The sequence below is a fragment of the Prunus mume genome, linkage group LG5 (genome assembly GCF_029339155.1).
Source record: "Prunus mume cultivar Tortuosa linkage group LG5, ASM2933915v1, whole genome shotgun sequence".
Classification (NCBI taxonomy): Eukaryota; Viridiplantae; Streptophyta; class Magnoliopsida; order Rosales; family Rosaceae; genus Prunus; species Prunus mume.
This window is the reverse complement of record NC_142702.1, coordinates 22,408,561-22,433,413: the sequence shown is the minus strand read 5'-3', so window position 1 is coordinate 22,433,413 and position 24,853 is coordinate 22,408,561. Positions and strand designations below refer to the sequence as shown.

The 24,853-nt window shown below is 38.0% G+C and overlaps 4 protein-coding genes and 2 long non-coding RNA genes across 11 annotated transcripts; 1 reads left to right on the top strand and 5 right to left on the bottom strand.

The window, feature by feature from the left end:
• Positions 1-237: 237 nt before the first annotated feature.
• LOC103332451 (nucleotidyltransferase) lies at positions 238-7,223 on the bottom strand. Its single transcript, XM_089052083.1, is given in 10 exon segments — positions 238-408; positions 596-1,204; positions 1,477-2,349; positions 2,351-3,930; positions 4,520-4,705; positions 4,813-4,915; positions 4,995-5,177; positions 5,248-5,340; positions 5,499-5,687; positions 6,241-7,223. Coding segments are annotated over 9 exon segments (4,041 nt in total). The 5' UTR covers positions 6,475-7,223; the 3' UTR covers positions 238-408; positions 596-604.
• Positions 7,224-7,285: 62 nt separating this feature from the next.
• LOC148917346 (uncharacterized) lies at positions 7,286-10,838 on the top strand. Of its 2 annotated transcripts, XR_016126910.1 has the most exons (3): positions 7,501-7,657; positions 8,242-8,468; positions 9,362-10,838. It is a non-coding gene; the product is annotated as an uncharacterized LOC148917346 (long non-coding RNA). The 2 variants fall into 2 exon arrangements; XR_016126909.1 differs by having other exon boundaries at positions 7,286-7,657; positions 8,242-10,838.
• LOC103332249 (alpha/beta-Hydrolases superfamily protein) lies at positions 8,113-13,460 on the bottom strand. 3 transcript variants are annotated; one of them, XR_016126908.1, is made up of 6 exons: positions 10,889-11,794; positions 10,257-10,781; positions 9,983-10,042; positions 9,479-9,895; positions 8,633-9,216; positions 8,113-8,556 (listed from the first exon to the last, which is right to left on the bottom strand). XR_016126908.1 is itself a non-coding variant. In XM_008234974.3 (6 exons), exons 2-6 carry the CDS (start codon positions 11,564-11,566, stop codon positions 8,797-8,799), a joined length of 2,100 nt encoding a protein of 699 aa, XP_008233196.2. In that variant the 5' UTR covers positions 11,567-11,621; positions 13,255-13,460; the 3' UTR covers positions 8,578-8,796. The 3 variants fall into 3 exon arrangements, 2 of the variants coding, with proteins under 2 accessions (XP_008233196.2, XP_088908210.1); XM_008234974.3 differs by lacking the exon at positions 8,113-8,556 and adding an exon at positions 13,255-13,460 and having other exon boundaries at positions 8,578-9,216; positions 10,889-11,621; XM_089052084.1 differs by lacking the exon at positions 8,113-8,556 and having other exon boundaries at positions 8,578-9,216.
• A 1,047-nt stretch (positions 13,461-14,507) lies between these two features.
• On the bottom strand, positions 14,508-15,779 carry LOC103332250 (BTB/POZ domain-containing protein At4g08455-like). Its single transcript, XM_008234976.3, has 2 exons — positions 15,233-15,779; positions 14,508-15,045 (listed from the first exon to the last, which is right to left on the bottom strand). Exons 1-2 carry the CDS (start codon positions 15,500-15,502, stop codon positions 14,632-14,634), a joined length of 684 nt encoding a protein of 227 aa, XP_008233198.2. The 5' UTR covers positions 15,503-15,779; the 3' UTR covers positions 14,508-14,631.
• Positions 15,780-16,770: 991 nt separating this feature from the next.
• LOC148917345 (uncharacterized) lies at positions 16,771-18,337 on the bottom strand. Of its 2 annotated transcripts, none has more exons than XR_016127445.1 (2): positions 17,868-18,337; positions 16,771-17,754 (listed from the first exon to the last, which is right to left on the bottom strand). It is a non-coding gene; the product is annotated as an uncharacterized LOC148917345 (long non-coding RNA). The 2 variants fall into 2 exon arrangements; XR_016127446.1 differs by having other exon boundaries at positions 16,771-17,718.
• A 68-nt stretch (positions 18,338-18,405) lies between these two features.
• Positions 18,406-20,595, bottom strand: LOC103332251 (BTB/POZ domain-containing protein At4g08455-like). Of its 2 annotated transcripts, XM_008234977.3 has the most exons (3): positions 20,237-20,592; positions 18,870-19,292; positions 18,406-18,539 (listed from the first exon to the last, which is right to left on the bottom strand). In XM_008234977.3, the coding sequence occupies exons 1-3, from the start codon at positions 20,504-20,506 to the stop codon at positions 18,507-18,509; spliced, it is 726 nt and encodes a 241-aa protein (XP_008233199.2). In that variant the 5' UTR covers positions 20,507-20,592; the 3' UTR covers positions 18,406-18,506. The 2 variants fall into 2 exon arrangements, with proteins under 2 accessions (XP_008233199.2, XP_088907656.1); XM_089051530.1 differs by lacking the exon at positions 18,406-18,539 and having other exon boundaries at positions 18,621-19,292; positions 20,237-20,595.
• Between the last annotated feature and the right edge of the window lie 4,258 nt (positions 20,596-24,853).

Sequence of the window (24,853 nt, the reverse complement as noted above, 5' to 3'; positions counted from 1 at the left end):
GAGTTTCTACTTCAGTAGAGTTACAAAGTGCCTAACCCTAAACTGGAATTTAAGACGCCGAGTCCTGCCTTCCCCTTCATCATCACATCACCATCACCCTCATTTACCACCAAAGCTTGTATTCTTGAAAATGGAGCAAGTAAATTGCTTTCTAGTGTACACAAAAAGCTCCAAGCAGATACGATGTGATTAGGAAGATATTAGGAAATCATGGAATGAGATAGTCAAATTCCTTCCTTTTTAAGATTGGGGTGAGAACAAGAACGCTTTGGTAATGGGAGGGATTCTCATTGTAGTTTCTTCCATCATCATTCCCTTCCTGATCTGGTAAAGCTAGAGGTGGAAAATCCTCATCTTTCATCTGATAATTCCTCTGGGCCACTGATCTGGCAAAATAATCAAACTCCCCTGTTAAGATAAATGAAAGCATCACAAAACAATCCCATTGAAGAAATGATAGGTTGAAAATAACGAAAATAAAAAAGGAAATTGCTCTGAATAAAATCTTAAGAAGAGTTTGGCCTTTGAGACACTACCATGGCACCCAGAACCACCAACCACCAAAACCCCTCCCCCAAAAGAACGAAAAATGCACCTGAACCAACTACCTTTGGAGGTGGGGTGAAGAAGGCTGATCAGGCGAAGAACGTTGAGCAGAGCCACCATGAAACCTTTGTTCCTCAAATACTCCACTGATCCTGTTCCCCTCATTTAGCTGTGAAACCTCGTTCAATCCTGAGAAGCCCACTGGTCCAAGAGAACCAAACTCAAGTTGTTCTGCAGGTGACCCATAGCCAGTATTATGGTCATAAGGATACAACATGACAACTGATGGAATGGAAGGTCCATTTGATGACACCCCACTGGGGTTCATGGCTGGTAGCGGATACATGCCATAAGCAACATTTGTGGAACCACTCTGTGTAGTGTTTGAGCGGATAGGACCATTTTGAGATTGATATGAAGGGAACGAGTCCTGCCTATGTGAGCTCCATGGCCTTTCAGCTCGGCTGTCACTAGCTGCCAAACGGTCTGCTCTTGAATTTGGCTTCTCACCTTGGCTGCGACTGTGGTTGCGGCCAGAAGCTCGTGACTTTGAATTAGTATTCCAGTTTCCTTCTCTATCACCATGGTGGTCATTTCTTTCATAATTGTAATTCCCCCTTCTTGTGCTTGAAGGATGCCGATCCCGTACAGTAACCTTCTGAATTAATTAAAAGGGGATAAAAGGGATAAATAAAACTGCAGCAGTATGTAAGTGATCACCTAAAGCTGTAGCGTTTTTGTTTTGGGTAAATCAAGAGAAGTAAAATAAAATGATGGAAAACTTCTTTTCTACATCACATTTAAATAAAGCCTAACTTTTCAGAAACCAAGCACTGGTCCAACAGACAAGATTGGTAGGTGCAACATGCTTGACAAAAAATAAAATTCCAAAATAATCAGCCGATAAGGAACAGGTATATGTTATCTTACAGGATTTGGCAGGTAGGTCCCAGTCCCACTACGATATCTTGGAATCTCTTCGACATAACGTTGATAAACACTGGCAGGCCTGTTAGAAACAGACTGGAGAGGAACAGGAACCAGTCGAGGCCCATAACCCACAAGCTGATTGAAAAGATTCATGTTGGCTGAAAGAGGTCTCCCAGGGCCATCCCAAGGAAATCGTCCTTGTAAGTAGACAGGGGGCACCATAACTGGTGATGGATAAACCACAGGTGAAGGATGCCGAGAATTTTGGCAAATACGTCCATATTGCAAATTCTGCCAATGACTTGCAAAATCGCTGTGTAGAATGTCGGACTTATGCTCTGATGCCTCAATAGGAGCGGCCCTTCCAATAGAGTTAGAAGTACTTAATACCTCAGGCTGATCAGCTCCCTCAGATGAATCAAAATTCTGACCAGAATCACTATTATCCGGTCCCTCTTCTCTACTAAATTGGTTAGCTGATACATCTGAAGTTCCTGTCTCTGTTGAGAAGTAATTATAAGGAAGCATTGTAACAAATGGAACTGGAGGCCCCGTAGGATAAAAAAGCATCCCAGAATCATTTGAAGCTCTCTGTCGTGAACCAGGACCTAAGAGCACTGGAGCAAATGGTATCAACGAATCTGATCCACTTGTCTGAGATGGTTCAAAACCAGGCATTTGATGCCTTGGAACATGCAAAGAAGCAGCGGGTTGAGGTCCTGTGCTTCTTTCTACCATTTCGGCACCTAAAGTCGTAGGTTGATTCCAATCTCTGTTGTCATCATCTGCCTGGGTAGATGAATGTTCAGACACGCTCTTGCCTTTCCCAAATGCAGCAGACGGTGCTGCTGAAAGAGCAGTTCTCCTACCCCGGTTTTTCCCTTGTTGACTTTGAGACCTTTGCTGATGATCCTTCCCAAGAACTCTCAGAGGAGGTCTTACTTCTCACTGAACTTGTATAAGTTGCAGACCTAGAACTCACAGTTCGGTCATCAAAGTATACCTCATTTCCTTTGTTATCTTGATACTGAAAATTATCCACAGGATCTTCCCTCAATGCATCTCGGTTTTCTTTAGGCTTTTGTTGAACTCGCATAGAACTTCCTGAGGTGCCTACCAGAGATGAAGGATGAAAGTTATAACCAGCTGAAGTTGACTGTTGCTTATCATCTTCCTGAAGCAATTCAAAACTTCCATTTTCAAGATCAAACCCACCAGTAGAGCCCCTTTCCTGCTGATGCCAGAAATCATGATCAGTTTCACCTGAGTTCATTTCCACAGATCCAAAATTTTCATTACTAGGTTCCACTGAATCTTCAGGATTCGAGGACAACCCCAAGCCAGGGAAATAAGGGGCTAACGGCGATGGGACAACACCTTGGGGAAATTGCATATTTGTTCCCCAAGGAGTCTCAATCATGGGAAAATTTGTGGGCACCATTCCACCCATATTTCTCTGAGCATATCCCATAGAAGCAAGGATGGATGGTGGGATTGGAAGTGGTAGGTGACTCGAAGCCATATTCAGTGGAAGATGGACTGGCCCATTAAAACCATGAGCTGTAGAAGATGCCATCATGTTAACAAGATCTTGCTCCTCCTGGTGCATCCCTTGTGTGCCCGAAATAGAAGAATAATCATCAGCAATGGCATTCAATCCCGATTCGTCATGATAGCTATTTGAATCAACAGTAGCATCAAGGCTTTGACGGGATGAGATGTGTCTAGCAGACAAAGGATCATCAGTTGAAGATCTAACTCTGTGACTTGCCATACTGTCAGAGTCCAGGTTTTTCCTCCTGCTATTATCCAACCTTGTCGAATAAGTTTGGGTTTTCCCACTCTCGGGGGCTCTGTTGCGTCTACCTTGAGAGGAAACTTCACCATACGAATCAGTAAGCTCAGGACTAGAACGTGTCCTTGCAAAAAGAAACCTCCCATGGAGGTCATTCACCAAGTTATCAGGTCTAGCACTTCTCTGACCTTTATCAACCTTTGCACCCAGATTGGAATTGGTTTCCTTTCTAATCTGATCAGACGCCCTAGCAGTGTTTGTGTTCCCATGATTCTTTTGGCTTTGAGCATGAGTTCCAGTAGGCACATCACTTTTCCCGGATGTGCTTTCTAAAGGATAACTACCATGCTGGGAGGGAACACTAAGTGAGCCATGCGTCCCGTCACCATGAGTACCACGACCAGAGGAACTTTCGTTTTTTTGGTCGCGTGAAATGTTCCTGAGATTCTCAGATCCATGTAAGTGGTCTGGATTTGAAAGTCTCATGCGCCTCAAATCGTTTCGTGGTGCATCAGGTCGATGGCCACTCCCATGTCTATCCCAAGTGTTCAGGAAAAACTGATTTACTTCAAAATATAGATCCTCTTTGGCACAATCAAGCAACCTGGCCAGCCTTTTAGCCCCAAATGCAAATGCACTGCGTATTCTGAAGAAGTTACCTGGAAAATATACATACACAATATATAATAATTTAAACAGCCAACAATGTGAACAGATAGGAAATCAAGCAAGACAGTTACACCTTACAAACAACATTAAAAAAAATTAAGGAAAGACAATGAAGTTACATGTATTCACACCAAAAGACTCTTTGGGTGTCCTATGAAATAATCACATTCTCTTACATATAAGACTTTGTGTCTGTCATTTTGAATGAGCCCATTTTCAAGTTAACATGGATATTGTTGCCTTCCACATTATCAGCTGTTTTCAGTTGTACTATTTTTTTGCTCCCATAAAGACCATAGTTTCATCATCTTCTGTTCTACTTACAGGAAAAAAATATATATATATATATATATATATATATCTAAATCACGTTCTTAATGATCTGAAGTCCGAAATTTTTATTATTTATATACACATAATTACTTCCAAAAAAGGAAGCATACTGTTTCACACTTGTAAACAAGTAATGAGTGCGACCAATTAATTAAACAATGTATTCTAAATGTTGGCCAAAAAACAATGGAAAGTAAATCTCTTAGAAACAGTAATGCCAAAGAATGTAGTTTCAGAACGGCATACCTTTACTAACACTACGTCCCAGGTTGTTATTGATTCGCAAAGGATCAATAACATTAAAATGTTTGGAAACAAAAGGCTGGCCCTGATTTTCTTGACCGCCAGGGAAAACAGCATACACTGAGCTACAGGCATCAAGAAATAATTTGCTCAGTAATAACTCTCCCCCATCTTTTCGCGGAGGTTCGGCTGCGATATAAACAATAACAAATTTAAACAGGAAATTGTCAAAATTTGAAGGAAAAAAAAAATGGATGCTTGATGGTCAAAAGTTTACTAAAGCAATTAATCAATACCAGTTACATCTGGAAGTGCACTAATTGGTACAGGACCCCATAGGCTAACACAAAAATTGTCCCAGTCAAATTTACTAAAAAACTCTAAAAAACGATACAGGACCTGCACAAGCAAAGAAAACCATTCAGATGGATCCACAAACAATAATGCCAATATAATACACCAACTTAACCATAGCCACCTCAAGTGGTCCAGCAAAGGAGTTGTTGAAAACGTGAAATATGTATAAAACCAAAGTTTCCAGTGCGTAAGTTGAGATAAGTCCATGGTGAGCACCCAGTATTCGGCTCTCATAATAACACCAGGCCTTTATCAGTATGATACTACGCTTGAACAAATGATTTTGATTTATCAAATGATCAACCTGAAGAAGCAATTAATACAATTAGTCAAGGCATACAAATATTAACGTGGTTTACAAATGTGCCATTTACCTCCTCAAGGAAACAAAGGGTGCACAAGCCCCCCAGCTGATTGAATGATATGTCTACTACAATGTTTTCCACAAGGCACTTGATTATCTTCACCTGTAGATATACAAAGAGAAGTATTATGGTTAAATCTAGTATTAGAAAAGCAAAATTAAAATATAAAGAGAATCAAATATAGACAAAAACTAACGAACATTGCCACAACAGAATCTCAAATAAAGGTAAAAATGCTAATGATAATAAGAGGAACATACTTCTGCCTGAATGTACTGAACCTCTTTCACGCGGAATTCAGCATTCTCGTTCTTTTCCTCGTTCTCCAGCATATCACGAACCTGATGGGCCCATGTGTCCTTCAAATTTTGAGTCTTACTGAAGGCTGTCAGGTCAATATCTCCATCAGGCAAATACGTCTTCAGGGGTACTGATCCAAAAGTGAACACCTGGACATAATCACAAACATTTAGGTCAACGAAAATAAATGCATAAATAACATGAAACACAATAAATATGCACCAATTCAACAAGTTAACAAACAATTTTTCATAGCATAACCATCAGCATTGGGTCCAATTTTGTCACAATGAAAGACATGCTAAAAAAACCACCAGTGGACCCCATTATATGTCACTTCCCCAAAAGCCCACAAGTCTCAAAGTTCCACCCGGCCTAAGGTTATACACATCTCTCTGATCCAATATAATTCTTGAGTCCCCTTTAGTTCTTGTTAGCTCAAACTACAAGACTTATGCAATCATCCTTCTGCGTTCAGAACCTTGAACATCCTAAAAATCCTCAAGTTATTGGTTTTTACGCATTACCATGAAAATATTTCCAAATTTACCTGTGGTATCCAATACCTAGATAATGCAATACAACATTGTAACGTGTTTTTCTTTTTCTAACAAAATGAGAATTCTATCAGAAATTGAACATGTACTTACAGTTATTAAAGCAAACAATTACTGTGTACACATATTAATAAGTATGTCCCACCTGGCAGGGGAAGCACTTCATTATGAGCCGCTGAACATAATCGGCGACGGCATTTCTGCGCTCCTCGGAGGGTGGATTGGGCTGAATGCAGGCAATTAGCTCTGCAGTTCTCTCCTCCGCCTTCAACCATCGCTCTGAGTCGAGCACTCGCATTACCGAGGCAGCTTCATTGGGCAATAGGCCATTCGGCAAAAGCCCACTTGGTGGCTGTGCCCACCCCTCATGTTCGCCCATGCAAGCTTAAGCTTTCCCTTCACTTCTACACCAAACAATAACTCTTCCTTTTACCCCAAAAGTCCCAAAAGCAATACAGCAAAGCTGAATCTTTCCCCAATCCCAAATAACAATGGCAACTAAAATACAAAAACACAGAAATCAATTTTTTGCTCTAGGTAGACCCTTTCTTCCAAAAAAAACCAAAAGGAAACCTTCAGCTCCAAAACCACTAATAACCCAAATAGGATTTTTTCTGTTTTTCCCTTTAAAGTTCAAATTTTCATTTGCTGCAAAAATACTAACCAACTTTTGCGTATTTCAGGAAACAAATATCACAAAATAGAATCCTACCCAGTAGTTAAAAACCTAAGCGACAATTAGAAATACAATTAAACATTAAATTAAATCCCCAATCTGATGAACAGGGACGAAACCCTAGAAAACCCAGCGGACGAAAACGTAGGCGATGATTGGGAGATTGGAGAAACAAAGATATGGGATATAGGAACCCTAGAGGGAACTGTGCAATCCCAATAGTGGGGAAGTGTCGGCGAATCAGAAAATGAGGGAAGTACAAGCTTGGTGAGGGAGAAGAAGAGGAACCAAGGAAGAAATGTGGGCAGAAAGGTAGGGCATTTGATTGAATGGGACTTCAAGTTTTGATTAAAATTAGGTTTTTTTTTCCTTATTTTTCAAAGAGGGAGAGAATTTGGATTGGAAGAGGTTGCCAGGTTGGGGTGCATTTGTAAGGGGTTTTTGAAATGAAAATTTATTGGAGAAGAAGAGAGAGAGAGAGAGAGAGAGAGAGAGAGAGAGCATCCAAAACAAAAGAAAAAAAAAATTTTGATTATTGGGGAAATTAAAAAAAAAATTATATTATATTTTTTTAGGGGTTTTTTTTTATGCGGTTTTTTGAGGGGTATGACCTGGGCCAGTAGCCTGGGATTAGTACTTCAACCCATGTGCTGGGTGTAAATAACAATTCCCAAATTGAAATTACCATGCAAGTCCAACATCAGCAAGCCCATGGTGGCATAATAGGCCAATCCCAAAAAGCCCACCCCAGTGACCAATTCGCCAGAGCAGGTCCCTTCTTCTTCTTCTCATTCAATCCCCCCTATTTTTGGGGGATTGCTGCTGGCGCTCAAAAAAACTTCTGGGTATTTCAGACAAAGCTTGTAGCTTTTGCATGGGTAAACAGGTTTGGCCTTCGTTATGAAATTCAAAAGCAACTTCTTTCTTAGAGTTTTATCAAGTTTTAAACTTTAATTAGCATATACTCCCTTGATCAGTGTATCTCTTCCTGATTTCTCGTTGTATTGCTTCGAAACACTTTCATGGCCATATGAAAATGTCAAATTTTGGGCCTGAAGGCCTATATTTCATTCTTTGTTTTTGCTCAAAATATATTATGGATTCATTTTCTTCAACTTAAATATCATAGCCTGCAAACTCAAATTTCCGTATGCGTATGGTAATGTTTGTTTCTGTCATTATTGTTATTATTGGTCTTTGCTTGATTTGCTACCACTAGCAAAGATGGTTATGATTTTTACTTTGGGAGGATACAGAGCTAGTGGTAGGAATGCTGTTTATTTCTTAGTTCCAGATGGATAATTGGGAACTATGGTTATCTAGGCGGGAAGAAGGCAAATGTTATCAGCCAGTGAGAAAGCTGGCAATGAAAAGTTGTATAAAGGGGATCCATGCATATACTGATTACAGGGCTGGGTTATGAATAAAATATAATAGAGTCTTTCTGACCCTTCTGCTTTTCATTCACAGCACCATTCAAAGAACAAGAAGTGCTTTGTGTGCGACAAGCAAAAGGATGGCTACAGAGGGTGAATTACAGTTACTACATTTACTTATTGATCTATTTGCTTTGAAGTCATGTGGCAGGAATGCTTCTTCCCCTCCCCACCTTTGGCTAAGTGTTGAAGAGGAAGTTCACTTTTGACTCTGATAAAATGTGGAAATGCATAACAACGGTGGAAGTTCACTTTGGTAATGTAAGTTGACGGTCAGCTTTCGTCCATTTTTGTGGCGGTGATGATGTCTGAAATTATCTTGTGCTTAGTATACTCTTTGTTTTGCAATCTGTACGCACAAAAGAAGAGATTAAAGGAAAATACTTTACAGTAGAATTTGAATTCTGTACCCACAGTTATAGTACCTTTTTTACCAACTCTTTACAGGGACTGGAGGATTTACATAGATACAGAGATGGTTAGGAGGTAAGAGATGTACACGACAAAACAGAGAGAACAAATTAAATCCTCTACTTATTTTCATATGAACATCTCCTATGCGCATGTAGAAAATCTAAGCAGAAAGGAATTAAACTCCTGTGAGTATCTCCTTGGTTGCCAACCCGCTGCTCTCTATATTATTTTCATGGTTCCATGAGTGTGGAGATGGTGAAGTAAGTAATGGCCACAAGAGATTCCTCTGTTTTCTCACTTTCCGAACAACCATCCTCATGTGTTGCCTTAGGACTCCATTCACAGCCTTTAGATAGTTGCTCGAGTCATGGTCTCGTAGGATTGTACCTTCTGAACCATAAGCTGTAGGATCACTTAGAGTTTCTAGTGGATGTGGGGAGTTCAAGAAAGCCCTAAGTAGACTTGAAGAGAATCCACATTGGGTCTTGTCCAAAGCATAGAGGGCACTCCCCAGAGGAAGTAGAGGGTGTGGAGGAGATGAATTTTCGTCAGGTTGGAGAATGAATAGTTTACCCATGGGAGAGTATAATATTTTCTGCACAAAAACACAGATATTAGAAGAAGTGAATGAGAAAACTTGCGTGTACTTCAAATTCAGTAGATAGGTTATCGTTATCAAATTCTATATTTTCCTATATCTTTTTATAAAGCCTTTTGATTACATATGTTGGTCCTTACAGATTCTGGTCTTAACTCTACTCTGTGCACGAATAGCATTCTTTGAGTTTACAGTGGGAAATGACAGATGAGTTTAAAGCCATAACCCTATCTATTTTTTGGTGGACTTCAATACTTACATTTTTTATCAGACAAGGGTGTGACCGAAATGAGCCATTTAAACGCTTGAGAAGTGTGGCCACATGGTTAGGGTAGTTGCAGGAGAAGGCTCTAGGGACAATATCTCTATGCATCATCACGGAATGGATTTGATTCTCATCCACGCCCAATTGGTCAAGTAGTTTCTGGCCTCCGCAGAACACAAATGGTGAGCCAAATGTGACAACTGGCCGAAGAATGGAGGGTTTTACAAGCTTCCTACTCAGTAGCATCAAGTGGACTAAAAGAGAAAGGCTTCCTCCAAGAGAATGACCTGTAAATTGAAGTTTCGCTCGCTCACCGTGTTTATTCAAGTGGTCGATTATTTCCGGCATAAATTGCTCGTACATTCCCTTTGCTGCTTCATAGATTCCTCTGTGAACAAGTACATCTGTCCCCTGTACAAGGACATTGGGTTGTCAGTGGTTTCTCATTTTCTTTCCTTCTGCAACATTAACAAGTGGGGAATCCGAATCTATGCATACCTCAAATTTGGTGGGTTCGAAGAAGAGGTTTGCTTGCCAGGAAGAGAGGGAGTCGGAACCCTGCAAGCAAAAATAATTTGCATGTTAAGTATTTACCAATCTGCTGCACACTGTCTCTTTGTTTCAGAAATCAAAAGATTGTGCCACTTGAACTCTGCTTTCGTAATTCTCATTAATTGGATATCAAAAGACCTTGTAGAGCTATTGCCAACTGAAAGTAGAGTTAATGATTTATCAAACACAGATCAAGTGGGATCAAGGGCTAAGACATTACCTGAATCACAAAGCAACGAGTATATGTACTGGAGTCATCACAAACAAACCATTCACAAGGTGAGGAGTGGAGTGACTGAAGGTCCTTTGCTGTTTCTTGTTTCTCCCTTTCCCCTGCTGCAACCATTACTGTCATTGTTGATGCTGCCATGGAAACAGCCACCTCTGGTTTATAGCTTCGAGTTGAGCTCCCTCCTTCCTCCCATGAATTCTCACAATTTCTGCCTGAATTCTCGCCATCACACTCATGCTGTGATTTAGACCCAAGGGGAAGGCTATCCTTATCCCTTGAGCGCACATAAGACGCAGCTGAGGCAGCAATATTGTAAGCAACAGATGGACGGATTGAACACTTCTGCTCGGATTCTGCCGCTTTCTCTGAATTGGATTCACAAGCTACTTCGGCAGCTACAGGTGCACGAGTAGAGTCCTCATCAAGTTTTGCTTTGATTTCATCTGCCTCGGCTTTCTTTTCTAATGAAGATGTTACAAACTGTAGCGCATAATACCTCTTCAAATCATTGGCCTGCACATGAATTTATTTCCTCATGCTTGAAATATCCAACCTATGTTTCACTATAAATTTTTTATGTAAATGTTATGACTTCTGAACCATGCTGAACAAAAACGTACCTTGATCTGTGGGATCACATAAGCCAGGTTGCACAAGAAGGCTAGCTGAGAAAAAAGCTTGGTATCAGACCATGGTACTCTAACCAAAAATTTTGAGAAAAAATCAGGACTAATTTCTCCATCATCTTCTTCTGTAGTATAATCCACTGCACAACCACCTTCCTCTCCACCACATTCACAATCACCATTTTCACCGTTGACACAAAAGTTGTCGTTTGTGTCTTCATCCACAACGTCTTTTTTCTGCCTATTCCTCCATTTACTTCTTATTTCCACAAGCCTCTCCACCCAATTGGCTCTTTTTCTCTCCTCTTCACCAGCACTCTCCTCAGAGTTCTCCACCATATTCATGTCCTTCTCCTCCACTACGCTCATATGCTTACTCGTGTCTGGATCAAACAAGAATGATCGAACAGAGTTTGGGAGAATGGAAGTCGAAAATTGAAATGGGAAAATCCCCATCGAACGGCTGTTTTTTAGTTTTGGTTGTGTTGAAGCAGCATGGATACGATTAATGCAGTGACAAAGATGGTTATCCGAATAAGACCTCCGGATAGTAGCAGGGTTGTAAAGGTCTTGGCTAGAGTGTGACCGCCGGAGACCACTGTGCTCTTTGAAGATTTCTGTTCTCCTGGAGGAAGCCGGAGAGGTAGGAATAACCAGTGAACTGCATGCCATGGTTGCACCAAACTTCAAGCAATGAAGGTTCACTTCCTCTGTATGGATGACTTGCCTGGAAAATATTTACACTCTTTTAGCCTACAATTTGTAACCCATAAGAGGATGAGATGTTCCAGAACTCCTAATCCTTTTTTAGCCGAGCTCCTGAAAGCAAATCAACATACGGCAATGGAGTTTTATAGAGCTCCCCCTCTAATCAGCCATCTTCTCCTTGTTAACAACGGAAACATTATGGAACTACCATTTTGTGCACAGGGCAAACTACCAATCTTCATATAATGCAACTTTGTGGTAAGTCGAGGTTGAGGGGTTTAAAGTCATTTGGCATGCGAATTAGACAAAGCATGGCTAAGATCTTGACAAAGTAAGACATAGTAATATTCGAGAACATAATAAATCCATTACCCTTATCAAAAAAAATAATAATAAATCCATTACGTGTATATAGTTCAGGAATGAACCCCTATGCCCGAGGACAATACTGTCGTGAAAAACCATGTAACTTTTTATGCCTAAAATGAGATTGCATTTGAGCAAATAGTATTCTCTACAATGTATTTTCTTCAATCTTGTACTTGTATGTATACCGTGTTCAAATTTAATCGTATTTCAAATTCATAATATTAGATTGTATCTACTCGTTTCAAATGCATTACATGTAATATTTCTATACTTATTGCAATCAATGTGATCTTCTTGTTAAAACTCAAGTTCATTTTTTAAAATTCCTTCATTCAAATGGGCTATCAAAAATAAATAAATAAATAACTGTTTCCTTGATTTGTTGGCTTTGTGATACAACTAAAAGTAAGCACGTCGTAAGTTTGAGGATTGACACCAATTGAATCGAATCTACGTATTTCCATAAAATAAATAAAGAAATAAAATATTTATAATATAAAAAATTCCACATCCAATCCAAATGAACCCTCATTGAACATAAAGCAAGAAGTGTGGATTTTCACTTAAGTGTCACATATGGAGGTGATACCAAATTAAAACCAACCACAATTTCTGTCTCTGTCACTTGGAATTCAAAAGGGTCTGGTTATTTGTTGTCAATTTCAATGGCTTACCTTGGCTCACCCGATTGACAATAATCTCTCACCAACCTTTTAATTGTCCGCCTTGCAATCTGTTTGGGGATTGCTATTAAATTGTTTTTTTTTATAATCACTTATTCCTCTAACCTACAAACCCATAATTTTTGTTTGTGTTTGAGATTCTAGGACATATCTTCTAACCACTCCCCTCTCTCGAAAGCATCGTAATTAAGTTAATTAACAGAACTTAGAGCCGACAGTCTTGTTAAAACAAGCTCACAAGACTCAAAACTCTGATTAGCTCCAAAACCAGAAAATACTAGAACTAGAGAAGCATCATAAGTTTGATCAAATTAAGGATGTGACAGATGATATGACACTCTACCATAACCTCCCAACCAAACTTTCATATCATTCATGACAAATTAAATGACTCAAAGATCCAAAAAAATATAACGATTTTTTCAAAGATTTCTGTCTCTGATTTGAAAGGAAATAACCCAAAAGAGACAAATCAACAAGAAATTTCAAAAGGGTTTCCAAAACTTTTTCTAAGTAGCCCAAAAAAGAGCCCAAAAATGAAAATTTAGAAACAAAAAAAGAAACCCAAAAAGGAAATATGAGTCGAGTTGAGATATATACCTCAAAGAATTACCCTACACTAACCCTTCACATGTCTTCCATGGCATCACATTGTGAAGGAGATAGAGGACTGAAGCTGCTGGATACAGAGTGAGAATGCAGCTATAGCCAATTTGAAAATGCCTGAAATTTTGTGAGAAATGCAGCATATGCGGAGTGAGATCTGTTTTGGACTTGGTGGTTCAGATACTTCTTCTTCTTCCTCTTCTTCTTCTTCCTTGTGCTTTGTTTTTCTGAGAGTAAGATCTGGCTTTTACTATAATTAGAGGTTCCGGTTTTAATATATTAAGGGGTTGTAGAAACAGCCATGAAGAATCTGTTCACGTGGACTTTACTTGAGGAGCTGCCACCTTCGAACCAATTTATTCTGGTCGAAAATACCCCTGTGATCTTTTATTTTAATTTTTATAAATGGGGTTGGTGGCTATTATATCATATAATTCACAAACCTTACGTATCGGTGATTGAAATTTTGATTTCATAAAATTGATTGAGAATTACATGTTGATACAAAGATATATCAACTCTTAATATGAGAAGAAGTACGACTAATGCTACTTCCATAACTATTACCGAGAATCTTATTTTGTATCATATATATCCATTATATTATACATCATAGAATTCGTCTAAACAAACAAATTTTTGTGAAGAATAAATCGATAAATATGATACAAATCTCTTAATTAAGATTATGCTTATGTTATTGATAATCTAATCGCGTTTGAATTGTGAATTGATCATTATGAATCTCCGTTGTACATCTTATGCTATTTTATCAATAGTCTTTAATGATTAAAAAAAAAAATATTAGAACATCACATTCACATATCATATTTCTTCTTATTTCGGTATATTTCTAAAACAAAATAAAATGTGTCAAACCAAAAAAGAAAAGGAAACACATTTATATGTGTAAATATGTATGGTAATCAGGGTTGTTTTTGTCAATTAATGCTATACATTCTTTTGCACCTGGAGGGATGATGGTGTCATAATAAGATTGTAACTCCTCCCCCTCCTCATAAAACACCTTTTGTCCCAACTCAAGACGGTTGAAGCAGTGTGTCTTATGGGGACAGATGTGCGGTTGCATGAACCACCCAACCCCAGTAGCTTACACATTTCGTTCACCCGCTCAAGCGCTGTGCGGCCACGTCTCGCTTAACTTAAGCCTAGAAAGTACCCAACGGAACTCGTTTATATATTCTCTCTCCTCTATGTTGTATTAATTCGTGCGAATACACAAAAAATTCCCACAAACAACATTCTCTTTCTCTTATAAATTGTCATATAATAATTCCACCGCATCAGTGGGCGAGATGCAGTAAAATGTCAGCTCCAAATATTTTTTTTTTTAAATTGGAACAACAAATTTCATAAGGATGCAAAATGACGTTCATAGATTTCGATTACAAGTTGCGGATGACTTTCCTTTAGCTCCGCGTACTCCCTGCTTGAAGCAAGCTTTTCGAGGTTGTTTGTGATCACCATCAAGGCTGCGTCGATGATCTGCTTGTCGTTATGATCGTGGCCGAAGGTGTAGGTCGCAAGTGAATTGTCCCAGTTGAGGTTGGACACCAAGAACTTCTGGCACAAGTCTTCGAGATGATGCACCTGGTACTTTTTAGCCACTCCAAGGAGTGAACGGGCCAATTGCTGGTCAAGGCATATCTCGGCCGTGTACAGGTACCTAACAAAGGCACCAAGGCCTTGGGGCCACAATTCGTACAAATCGATTTCTTTTGTCTCATTCTCAAGGATCGCTTTGAACACCGGAGAACGGCTTGCCTAATCGAGTGCAGCGAAAATAGACATGGTTCAAAAGGAATTCAAAAGTGTACATTGGACAAAAACCAGGTAGAAGAATAATATTTTCCCAGGAACATGTGAACAGTAAAATAAAGTAAAGCCACAAAATGCTTGAACAAAAATCACTGCTGAAGTAAAGTAGCAAGTTGGCGAAATGGGCACTGACCAAAACGACCGTATGGGCCGTATCTTTTACAGGGCCGTCGGGATGGCCGTAGTCCAAGGAAGACAGAACGACGTCGGGCCAGGAGGTTAAGGGATACTCATTGGACATCGTGAGAAAAGCGACCTTAGCCTTGAGGTCCTCGTAGCACTGCTTGCAGGCGCCGGCATCTCCATCGTATTTGCCCTCGCAAGATATGCACTTCATGTTGCGGTGCTCGAAGCCAAACAAAAACAGAGAAGAAATTTCAACAACATGTAATTTCATTTTCATCCATTCATCATTTATGCTGGCATATTGGCTTTATCTCCACGCTTTACTTTTCCTTTTAATTACGAGATGCCACTGAATTATTCGACTCCTTTATCTGGAAGGGGCCCGCCACTTTGCTTTCCATGTACTGTAAAGGGCCACGTCTCGCTTAAGCCTAGAGAGTATCCGAGGAAACTCGTTTATATATTGGGATTTTATTTTCCAATGTCTTTTTTCTTTACCTACACTCTTCTTTATTTTTTTTAAATATTTTTTAATCAATTTTGTTCTTTATCAGTCCTTTTTTATCCTTACTCTACATTAATTTTTTTTTTTTACTTCACTTTATATAATTTATTTTTCTTTACACTTAATTTTTCAACTTACACTCCATTTTCAGTATTTAAGAAGAAAAAAATACTTAATTTCTTACGCGATTAAAAGAAAAAAAAATTGAAAATGAAGTACAAGTTGGAAAATTAAGTGTAAAGAAAAAGAACTAACATAAAAGTGAATTAAAAAGAAATTAATGTACGGTAAGAGTGGGATAGGAAAAAGAAAGAACAAAATTGATTAAAAGATATTAAAAAGCAAAATGGAATATAAGTGGAGAAAAAAAGAAGTGGGGAAATCACATCCCTATACATTCTATTTTTAGTGAAGAAAAGATTTTGTAGGATTGGGCCTTTCATATATTTGGGCTTGGTATCTCATACAAAAAGATTGGGTGTGTAAGTGGCAGAGTGCTGCCTTACCTTATGACCATATATTTTTAACTTTCTTGGGTCATATTTGGGCTTTGATTACCAGACACAAAAGATCTGTAGAGTTGGGCTAGATTTGGGAAAGTTCATTATCTAATTTTGTTGGGCCCTTTTGGTCTAGGGCCCTAAACCATCGCCCTCAGGGTCCATGTCCAGACCCAGCAAAGGATTAGTATATTATGAAGGGAAAATGCTAAAGGCACTAATTTTGGGCACCAACTCTCTAATAGAGCGCGATGTATTGCCCCACCTCTATTAGAGTTGGTATCTAAGTAAAGTTGGTGCCTCTAGCACCCATTATGAAAACCGTAGCCTAAAACATAATATCCGAAGCCTAAATCTCTCAAAAGAGGTCAAAGAAAGAAAAAGAAAAAGAAAAAGATGAAGCGGATGGAAACATTGATAAAAACAAAGAGCAGATTGCCAGATGCTTTTGGTTTGATGTATATTGTATATGCATATTCTTTTACTTTTGATGGCATGCATTCAGTGGCGGATCCAGGAATTTTTTAGGAAAGGGGCAAATTTAAAAGGCTAAAAGCTCCATAAAATTATTTAGAAAATATCAAATACCCTTGAATTTAAACAATACTAATATCATTCATAATTTATAGAAAGAATAAAATTACAAACAAATCTTCGATGAACTCACTTCTAATAAAGTGGGAGAGAATATCTCCTATTCTCAAATATCTAAAGACATCTCATCAACTTGCTTTTGATTTGTTTTGCTATGTTTGGAGTTTCTTCAGTCTAAAGTGACTATATTTTGAAAGACGAGGTATGAAGGAGGGTAGGCGTTTTTAGTCCTTTAAAATGAGGCATAAGCTTTGAGACATTAAGGTGTTGAATTATTTTAAAAAGGAATGCATAAAAATAAATGTTACTCATCTATTTAACACTACAACATGAAGATGACATAACTATTAAAAAGAAAAAATAGAGATGACATTTTTGTATAAAAATTTAAAAAAGAGATGGCGTATTAATAAGTATTAGATATGTTATGAAGTGGGGCATGAGAAACTATACCTATTCAATTAAATAGTGAATTCTAGAGTCTTTTGTCCCAGACCAAACAAAAACTTACGGATATTTATAAGTTAATTGCAGGCCTATCTTTTTGGGCTTTGCCACAACCAAAACCCACCGCTTGGAGTGAAACGATGTGTTTCATTAAAAGACACCAAATAAAGAGAACGGTGTCGTTCTAACAAAAGAAATTAGGTATAGTCTTCTTCTTCGCAGAATCTTGCGCCTAAGACTCCATAGCCACTGGTTGGTTGTGCTTTTTTTGCGCCTCAAGACTCTAAGGAATTTTCCGGCAAAGGGAGGTGCAACTGCACCTCCTTGCGCCTCTGTGAGTCCGCCACTGCATGCATTGAAGCACAGAACCTTATCTACACCCCCCAGCAGAACTAGCCAACAACAGCCGAAAGTAACAAGAACCTACCCTCTCCGACAGCGGCGGATCTAGGAATTTTTCAGCGGAGGTGTAATTTTTAAAAGCTAAGAGCTCAAAAAAAAAAGAAAAAAAAAAGGGACAACTAAACATCCTGGTATTCACTCGAAATTAATTAAATATATAAATAATTAAATAAATAAATAAAAATTAATTATACCTCGAATAACGTGTCACGTAGCCCGGTATTCACTCGAGTTTGCTACTGATCTTACTAATACAGAGAGAGCTAAATAACCACACAAAAAAATATATTAAAAAAAGAATAAACAAAATTGGAGTTTGCTCAAAGAAAAAAAAATGCATTCAACTTACTTTGGATTGGCCTACTCAAGAAGGAAAAAAAACGCAGGATTCCTGTGATGCTCACACACTTTGATGAAATTGGGTGATGTTAAATTGGTCTTTTATAGAGAGAATTCTCAATCCTACTTAATTAAGGAATTCCCAAAACCCAATTAAATAAAGATAACTTTCAATTAAAACCCAATTAAGTAAGGAAATAAAACTATTTGAAAAGCCCACAAAAAAGCCCACGTTCAGCATCAGTTTCCCTTTTTTTTATTATTTAAAAACCCTGGTCCAAAACGACGTCGTTTTGGCCAGGCTTGGTTTAAAAAATATGCACGCAACGCGACACTGCAGCGGTAGTCTCTTGCGCATTTCATCGAACACCTTATGTGCGTTCTTGTGCAAGCAGGTGCAACTCCGGCACCTCTAATGGTGATTTCGGGACCGGAAGTGCAAGTGCACCTCCTTGCGCCTGCACAGATCCGCCAATGCTCTCCGAAATATCCAATCAAAGTAACTCCTCTAAAAGCAAAGCTTGTACCTGAAAGTGAAAACCAGTTTTTTAAAGGGAAAAAAAAAAAGCAATCCAGAAATTAGGGTTTTTCAATCTTATCTAATCTCATTGTAATCGTCTCATGTTTGCGACAAACATTAGATTGGGATTCTCAATAACATGTATATAAGATGTACCGAATGGCCGTACTACAATGCTGACCCTGATTTTTGAGTGGCTGATGACCAAAAATTAAAATGAGGCCCTTAATTTGACTTTGTATGTAATCATAGTTTAACCCCAAAAAAAAAAAAAAAAAGATTTTACACATTTATTTCCTTAGTTGTTGAATTGAAATGAGGGAAGAGAACTTCTCACCGAAGGAGTAGTAGAGGATGCAACAATATGTTCATAGACTTTGATTACAAGTTGCGGATGACTTCTCTTTAGGTCTGCGTACTCATCGCTTGAAGCAAGCTTTTCGATGTTGTTTGTGATCAACATCAAGGCTGCGTCGATGATCTGCTTGTCGTTATGATCATGGCCGAAGGTGTAGGTCGCAAGTGAATTGTCCCAGTTGAGGTTGGACACCAAGAACTTCTGGGACAAGTCTTTGAGATGATGCAGCTGGTACTTTTCAGCCACTACAAGGAGTTTACGGGCCAATTGCTGATCAAGGCATATCTCGGCCGTGTAGAGGTAGTTGATCAAGGCACCAAGTTCTTGGAGCGACAATTCGTAGATATGGATTTCTTTTGTCTCGTTATGAAGGAGGGCTTTGAACATCGGAGAACGGCTTGCCTAATCGAGTGCAGCAAAAATAGATATGGTTCAAAAGGAATTCAAAAGTGTACATTGGACAAAAACCAGATAGAAATAGAATAATAATATTTTCCCAGGAACATGTGAAAACCTGTCTGCATATGATCAACAATAATTAGGAGCAAACATTAAAGCAATTATGATGCTCATAGGCCATATAGCATCACAACAGCGTCCATATAATCAAACAAAAGTTTGCCTAATGTGTTGAAGATTCAATTTCTACGGCAAAGAGTTTTGGTTAATCAATATGTCTTTTGGTTTAATCAATATATCATTTGGCTAAATGGTACTATATATACACATAATTCACTAACCGTTTATTACAAATCACAATTTGACACATATCACTTTAATGTATATCTATAAATAACTTGTCCAAAGCACAAAATATTTTTATAACCATTAATTGGGTGGTTAAATGGTTTCAAATTCAAATGAATTTTTGTATCGATGATACTTCAAGAAATGCCTAAAGGATAAATGCTTTGGATCATTGAAATACAATGCAAAATGTGCATGTGCCTCAAATAAACTTATTTGAACAATCTCTCTACTCAATTTTAATTATAATATATTTAAATAAAGAATATTTAATTTTAGAAATCAATGTACATCTTCATCCTTAGAAGTTTATAAATCTAATGGTTTAAAAATTGTATGATATCTCTGTAAAAACTATCATGTGCAGATCATCCATGCAAATTGATTATCATGACAAAAAATCATGCAAATTAAAAATTATTAAAGAATCTAATTGAAACCAAGAAAATCAATGAACACATTAATATAAACACAAAAGGTAAAGTTTGGACATGACAACCTAGTTTCCAGGAATAGTAAAATTAAAATAAAGCCACCAAAATGTTTGAACAAAAATCACTGCTGAAGTAAAGTAGCAAGTTGGCGAAATGGGCACTGACCAAAACGGCCTCATGGGCCCAAGCTCGTGCATGGCCCTTGGGATGGCCGTTGTCCGAGGCTAACAGAACGACGTCGGTGCAGAAGTTTAAGGAATACCGATTGGACATCGCGAGAAAAGCGACCTTAGCCTTGAGGTCCTCGTAGCACTGCTTGCAGGCGCCGGCATCTCCGTTGTATTTGCCCTCGCAAGATATGCACTTCATGTTGCAGTGTTCGAAGACAAACAAAAACAGAGAAGAAATTTCAACAACATGTAATTTCATTTGCATCCATTCATCATTTATGCTGGCTTATTAGCTTCATCTCCACGCTTTACCTTTCCTTTCATTACGAGATGCCACTGAATTATTCGACTCCTTTATCTGGAAGGGGCCGCCACTTTGCTTTCCATGTCTCGCTTAAGCCTAGAAAGCAAAGTACCCAAGGAAACTCTCTCTCCTTTTGGTGAAGAATGGTTATTGTAGGATTGGGCCTATCATATAATTGGGCTTGCTATCTCATACAAAAAGATTGGATGTGTAAGTGGCAGAGTGTTGCTTTACCTTTTGACCACATGTTTTTACTTTTCTTGGGTCATATTTGGGCTTTGATTACCAGACACAAAAGATCCGTAGAGTTGGGCTAGATTTGGGAAAGTTCATTATCTACTTTCGGGTAATGAGAAAACTTTATTGCCTCGTGCTCCCTCATCAAGTCACTCGATCACTTTATCAATGTCTACTTTTTAATATAAATTAGAGAGATGTGATTCAAACTTGATATCTCTTTCAATCTTATCTAATCTCGTTGTAATCGTCTCATGTTTGCGACAAACATTAGATTGGGAATGTCAAGAACACATATATAAGATGTGCCATGCCAACCCTGACTTTTGAGTGGCCCATGACCAAAAATTAAAATGAGGCCCATAATTTGCATTTGTATGTAATCATAGTTTAACAAGAAAGAAAAAAAGATTCTACGCATGTATTTTACTTTGAGGATAAATATAGTTGTTGAATTGAAATAAAATAACAAATGCAAACTATCATATAGTTCAACAAAAAAAAAAAAAAAAAAAAAGCCATCAAACTGATTACTTGCATATTTGTTCAAGATTTGAAGTGATTTTGATTTGGGATTTTGAACTCCCCCAGAATCACTTTCAACAGGAACTTCAATAATTTGAACTCCCATATAAATTGTGTTGGGCCCCTTTGGTATAGGGCCCTAAGCCGTCGCCCTCGGGGTCCGTGCCCAGACCCGGCCAAGGATCAGTCTATTGTGCAAACCGTGGCCTAAAACCTAATATCCGAAGCTTAAATCTCTGAAAAGAGGTCAAAGAAAGAAAAAGATGAAGTGGATGGAAACGTCGATACAAACAAAGAGTAGATTGCCAGATGCTTTTGGTTTGATGTGGATTCTAGATGCATATTCTTTTACTTTTGATGGCATGCATTGAAGCTCAGAACCTTATCCACAACCCCCAGCAGCAACTAGCCAACAACATCCAAAAGTAACAAGAACCTAACCTCTCAGAAATATCCAATCAAAGTAACTCCTCTGAAAGCAAAGCTTGTACCAGAAAGTGAAAACCAGTTTTTTTAAGGCAAAAAAATAAAGCAATCCAGAAATTAGGGTTTTTCTACTTGTGGTGTGTGCGGTAGGGTTTGCATATGATAATTGACTGAAACTTTGCATGAGACCCAACCCTAAGATGACACGTTAGGCCTCACATGCATGCCCCCTTGATGTATACTGCTTTGGAGTTTTGCATTCATAATGAAAACTCTATTGGAGTTAGGTTTACTTGAAGTAGTGGTCCTGACTCGAGAAATTTTGCTGTATTTATTTATTAATTAATTAGGATTAGCTTCATCAATTTCCTAACACACACAAAAGAAGAAGAAGATTAGCTTCATGAATCTTATCTTTTGCTTTCCTTTTTCTTCAATATTACGTCCTTGTTCATTTTTCTTCGTACCCCTATTGGCTCTCTACCTCTTTTGTCTAGTAACCACCCAAAAGTAAGTTCGATATTATCAATAGGTTTATCCAAACGCAACTTGGAGATAACGAACTAAACAAAATGTAATTGTCTTTCGGCTATAAAGATAATTTCATAACTTGTACACTTCAGATTATTGAAATACAATACACAGTGAGCCGACAATGAGCTCTTCAAATGAAACTTTCTATATATATACCCATAAGAGTGATGTCACCTGATTTATGCATGCAATGCAAGGGTTTAGCCACTTTACGAATGATCCAATGAATTTACTACAGATCGATTGTTTAGACAATGGCAAGAAGAAAACTCAAAGCAAAATAATTTGTCCCTTGAAATTTTTTGATTGCCCCAGTCGTGTTGCGCCATATGTATTGCCCCATACAACCTATATTTGTTTTTTTTTTCCATGTCCTGGTTGCATTGCATGCCCATTATTGGAGGAAATTTATATGCATGAGTTGAAATATATGATTGGACAAGTCTTACAAGTTACAACAGAATCTCCTTCACCAGCTGCCTTCAATTTCTTATCTTGAGACTAAAGAAAGCCTCTCTCTTTTTTTGGGGGGGCAATGATGAGAGCTTTGCAATTGACACTGAAAAAGGAAAAAAAGTTTTATATTATTAAAAAGAGAGAGAGTCGTAATAATTTATGAATTAAAAAATAACAGTTTCGCTCACTTACGGATCTAAAAATAAAGTCCTATGAATCTCATCATCTATTTAATTGCTTCCATTTTATTGAATGGAAGAAAACGTTCAGCTGATTGTTGAGGATGAATTGATAACACGAAGTGCAGAATTGTAGACTTGGAAGTTGATGGGTAGGTAACTATCTTGTTAATCATGACTTTACCGTCTCTTTTTTTTTTCAAAGACTTAAAAAATGGACTTTTCTTTCTATTCAACCGTCTATTGATCACGAAATTTCGAAAGACCAATTACATAAATATTCTAGAACTATGTGTATGCAAACATTGCTGCTAGACTTAAAATGTGAATATATTATATATAAATAGGTTACATGTCTATTGAAATTGAATTTTTTTTATTAATATCAACGATAGTCTAAACTACAAAAGGAGGAATATTTCTCACACGCACTACACTATATGGGGATTCGAACTTGAGAGCGCTGATCTGCACACCTTCCTTAAATATATATAGCTAAAATTGCCATTATATTCTTGATCACTTTTATTTTCATTTGTATAATCACTTTTTAATATTTGAGTGATCGAGTCCACGTGCTATAACAAAGACCTCAGAAAGAATGCAGTATTTTTAGCAACCCCCATACTATTAGAGCCAAATTATTATGAAGTCAAACGCTTCCAAGAGAGATGCGCCATTGCCTTTGTGTTCAAGAAATTGGAGACCCTCTTATGATTCATTGTATTATGTGCAACTGTGGAGAGTCACGCGTTCTTCTAGAGATATAAGCACACAACACGTGATGGCTTACCAAACCTGTTTCTTTTTCTTGTATACCAATCAAACCCAACCCATAAACATGCAGGTTCAACACCCCAAAACATTTGGAAATGTAAAAGAGTTCAATTTTATTACAATAATGTTATAAATAGATATAAACTATGTAAATTGTAATATATCTAAAGTCATTTCCCTTGTTAAACTACAAGGTGGAGAATTCGAACCCAAATGTCGAGTGAGGAGCACATCTATTATAGCCAACTAGACTAAGTCACATCTGCCAACAAACATGTTTTATACACGAGTAATGCTTCATGTATTACCACACAACCAAAAAAAAAAAAACACAAGTCTTGTGAGGGGAGAAATGCGGAAAAATAAAAACACCTAGAAAACTATATTGATGGAAAATAATATTACCAAAGAATAAGACACACTGGCGGAAAGTTGCAAGTGGAGGTGGGGTCCTAAAAGATGTGGCTTGCAAAAATGACAGAATACGTTAGAAGTGAGCAAGAAAAGCCATATGTTTATAAATGTAGAAAATGACAAAAACATGGACCCGAAAAAAACTATTTAAGAAATGAAAAATAGTGGGCGGAATTGGCGTTTGCTTCTTGAAATACCAAACTGTGTCAGCTCTCTTGTCTCCTTTTGATTTCACATGGCAAGTGTGAGGAATTTAAAAGCAAGTGGCAAAGACAGAAAGCTTAAAGGGAAGCGACACTTGCGCTAGTAGCTGGGCAAAAAGAGACGAAACCCAAGTGGGCATAAGATCCATGTTTTGGGTTTACAAAACGTTCTACTTGTATTCGTTGCCCCTTCCTATTTATAGGTGAACTCAGAGGATAAAAACCCAAGATGACTTGAGGAATTGGAAACCCTAAGTGCAATTATGATCTTATCCGAACTAATTGATCTTATCTCTTTGATGATTTGATTCCTAGGAGATTACATGTTTTAATGCCTTGGAATGTGTTGTGCTACAAAAGATAAAACAAACTTAAAAAGGCAGTGTTTTCCAAATTGAGTCAATGAGTTTTAGAAAATAAGAAAGTGGATACAAGAGGTAAGGTTTTATGGGCAAAATGAGATACCTACCTTTGACTTGTGTGGATATAATTTGTAAGAGAGAAAGATCTATGCAATTTATTCTAAGTAGTCTTTAATTGTCAAGTTAGTAGGAGCT

Coding starts and splice junctions, on each gene's coding strand:
- LOC103332249 (XM_008234974.3), bottom strand. CDS start 11,566: ATGGCATGCAGTTCACTGGTTATTCCTACCTCTCCGGCTTCCTCCAGG. Junction 10,782..10,888: donor ATGTGATCCCACAGATCAAG/GTACGTTTTTGT, acceptor ATTCATGTGCAG/GCCAATGATTTGAAGAGGTA. Junction 9,217..9,478: donor ACCCTTGTCTGATAAAAAAT/GTAAGTATTGAA, acceptor GTTTTTGTGCAG/AAAATATTATACTCTCCCAT.
- LOC103332250 (XM_008234976.3), bottom strand. CDS start 15,502: ATGAAAATGAAATTACATGTTGTTGAAATTTCTTCTCTGTTTTTGTTT. Junction 15,046..15,232: donor CGGCCCATACGGTCGTTTTG/GTCAGTGCCCAT, acceptor GCACTCGATTAG/GCAAGCCGTTCTCCGGTGTT.
- LOC103332251 (XM_089051530.1), bottom strand. CDS start 20,506: ATGCAAATGAAATTACATGTTGTTGAAATTTCTTCTCTGTTTTTGTTT. Junction 19,293..20,236: donor GGGCCCATGAGGCCGTTTTG/GTCAGTGCCCAT, acceptor GCACTCGATTAG/GCAAGCCGTTCTCCGATGTT.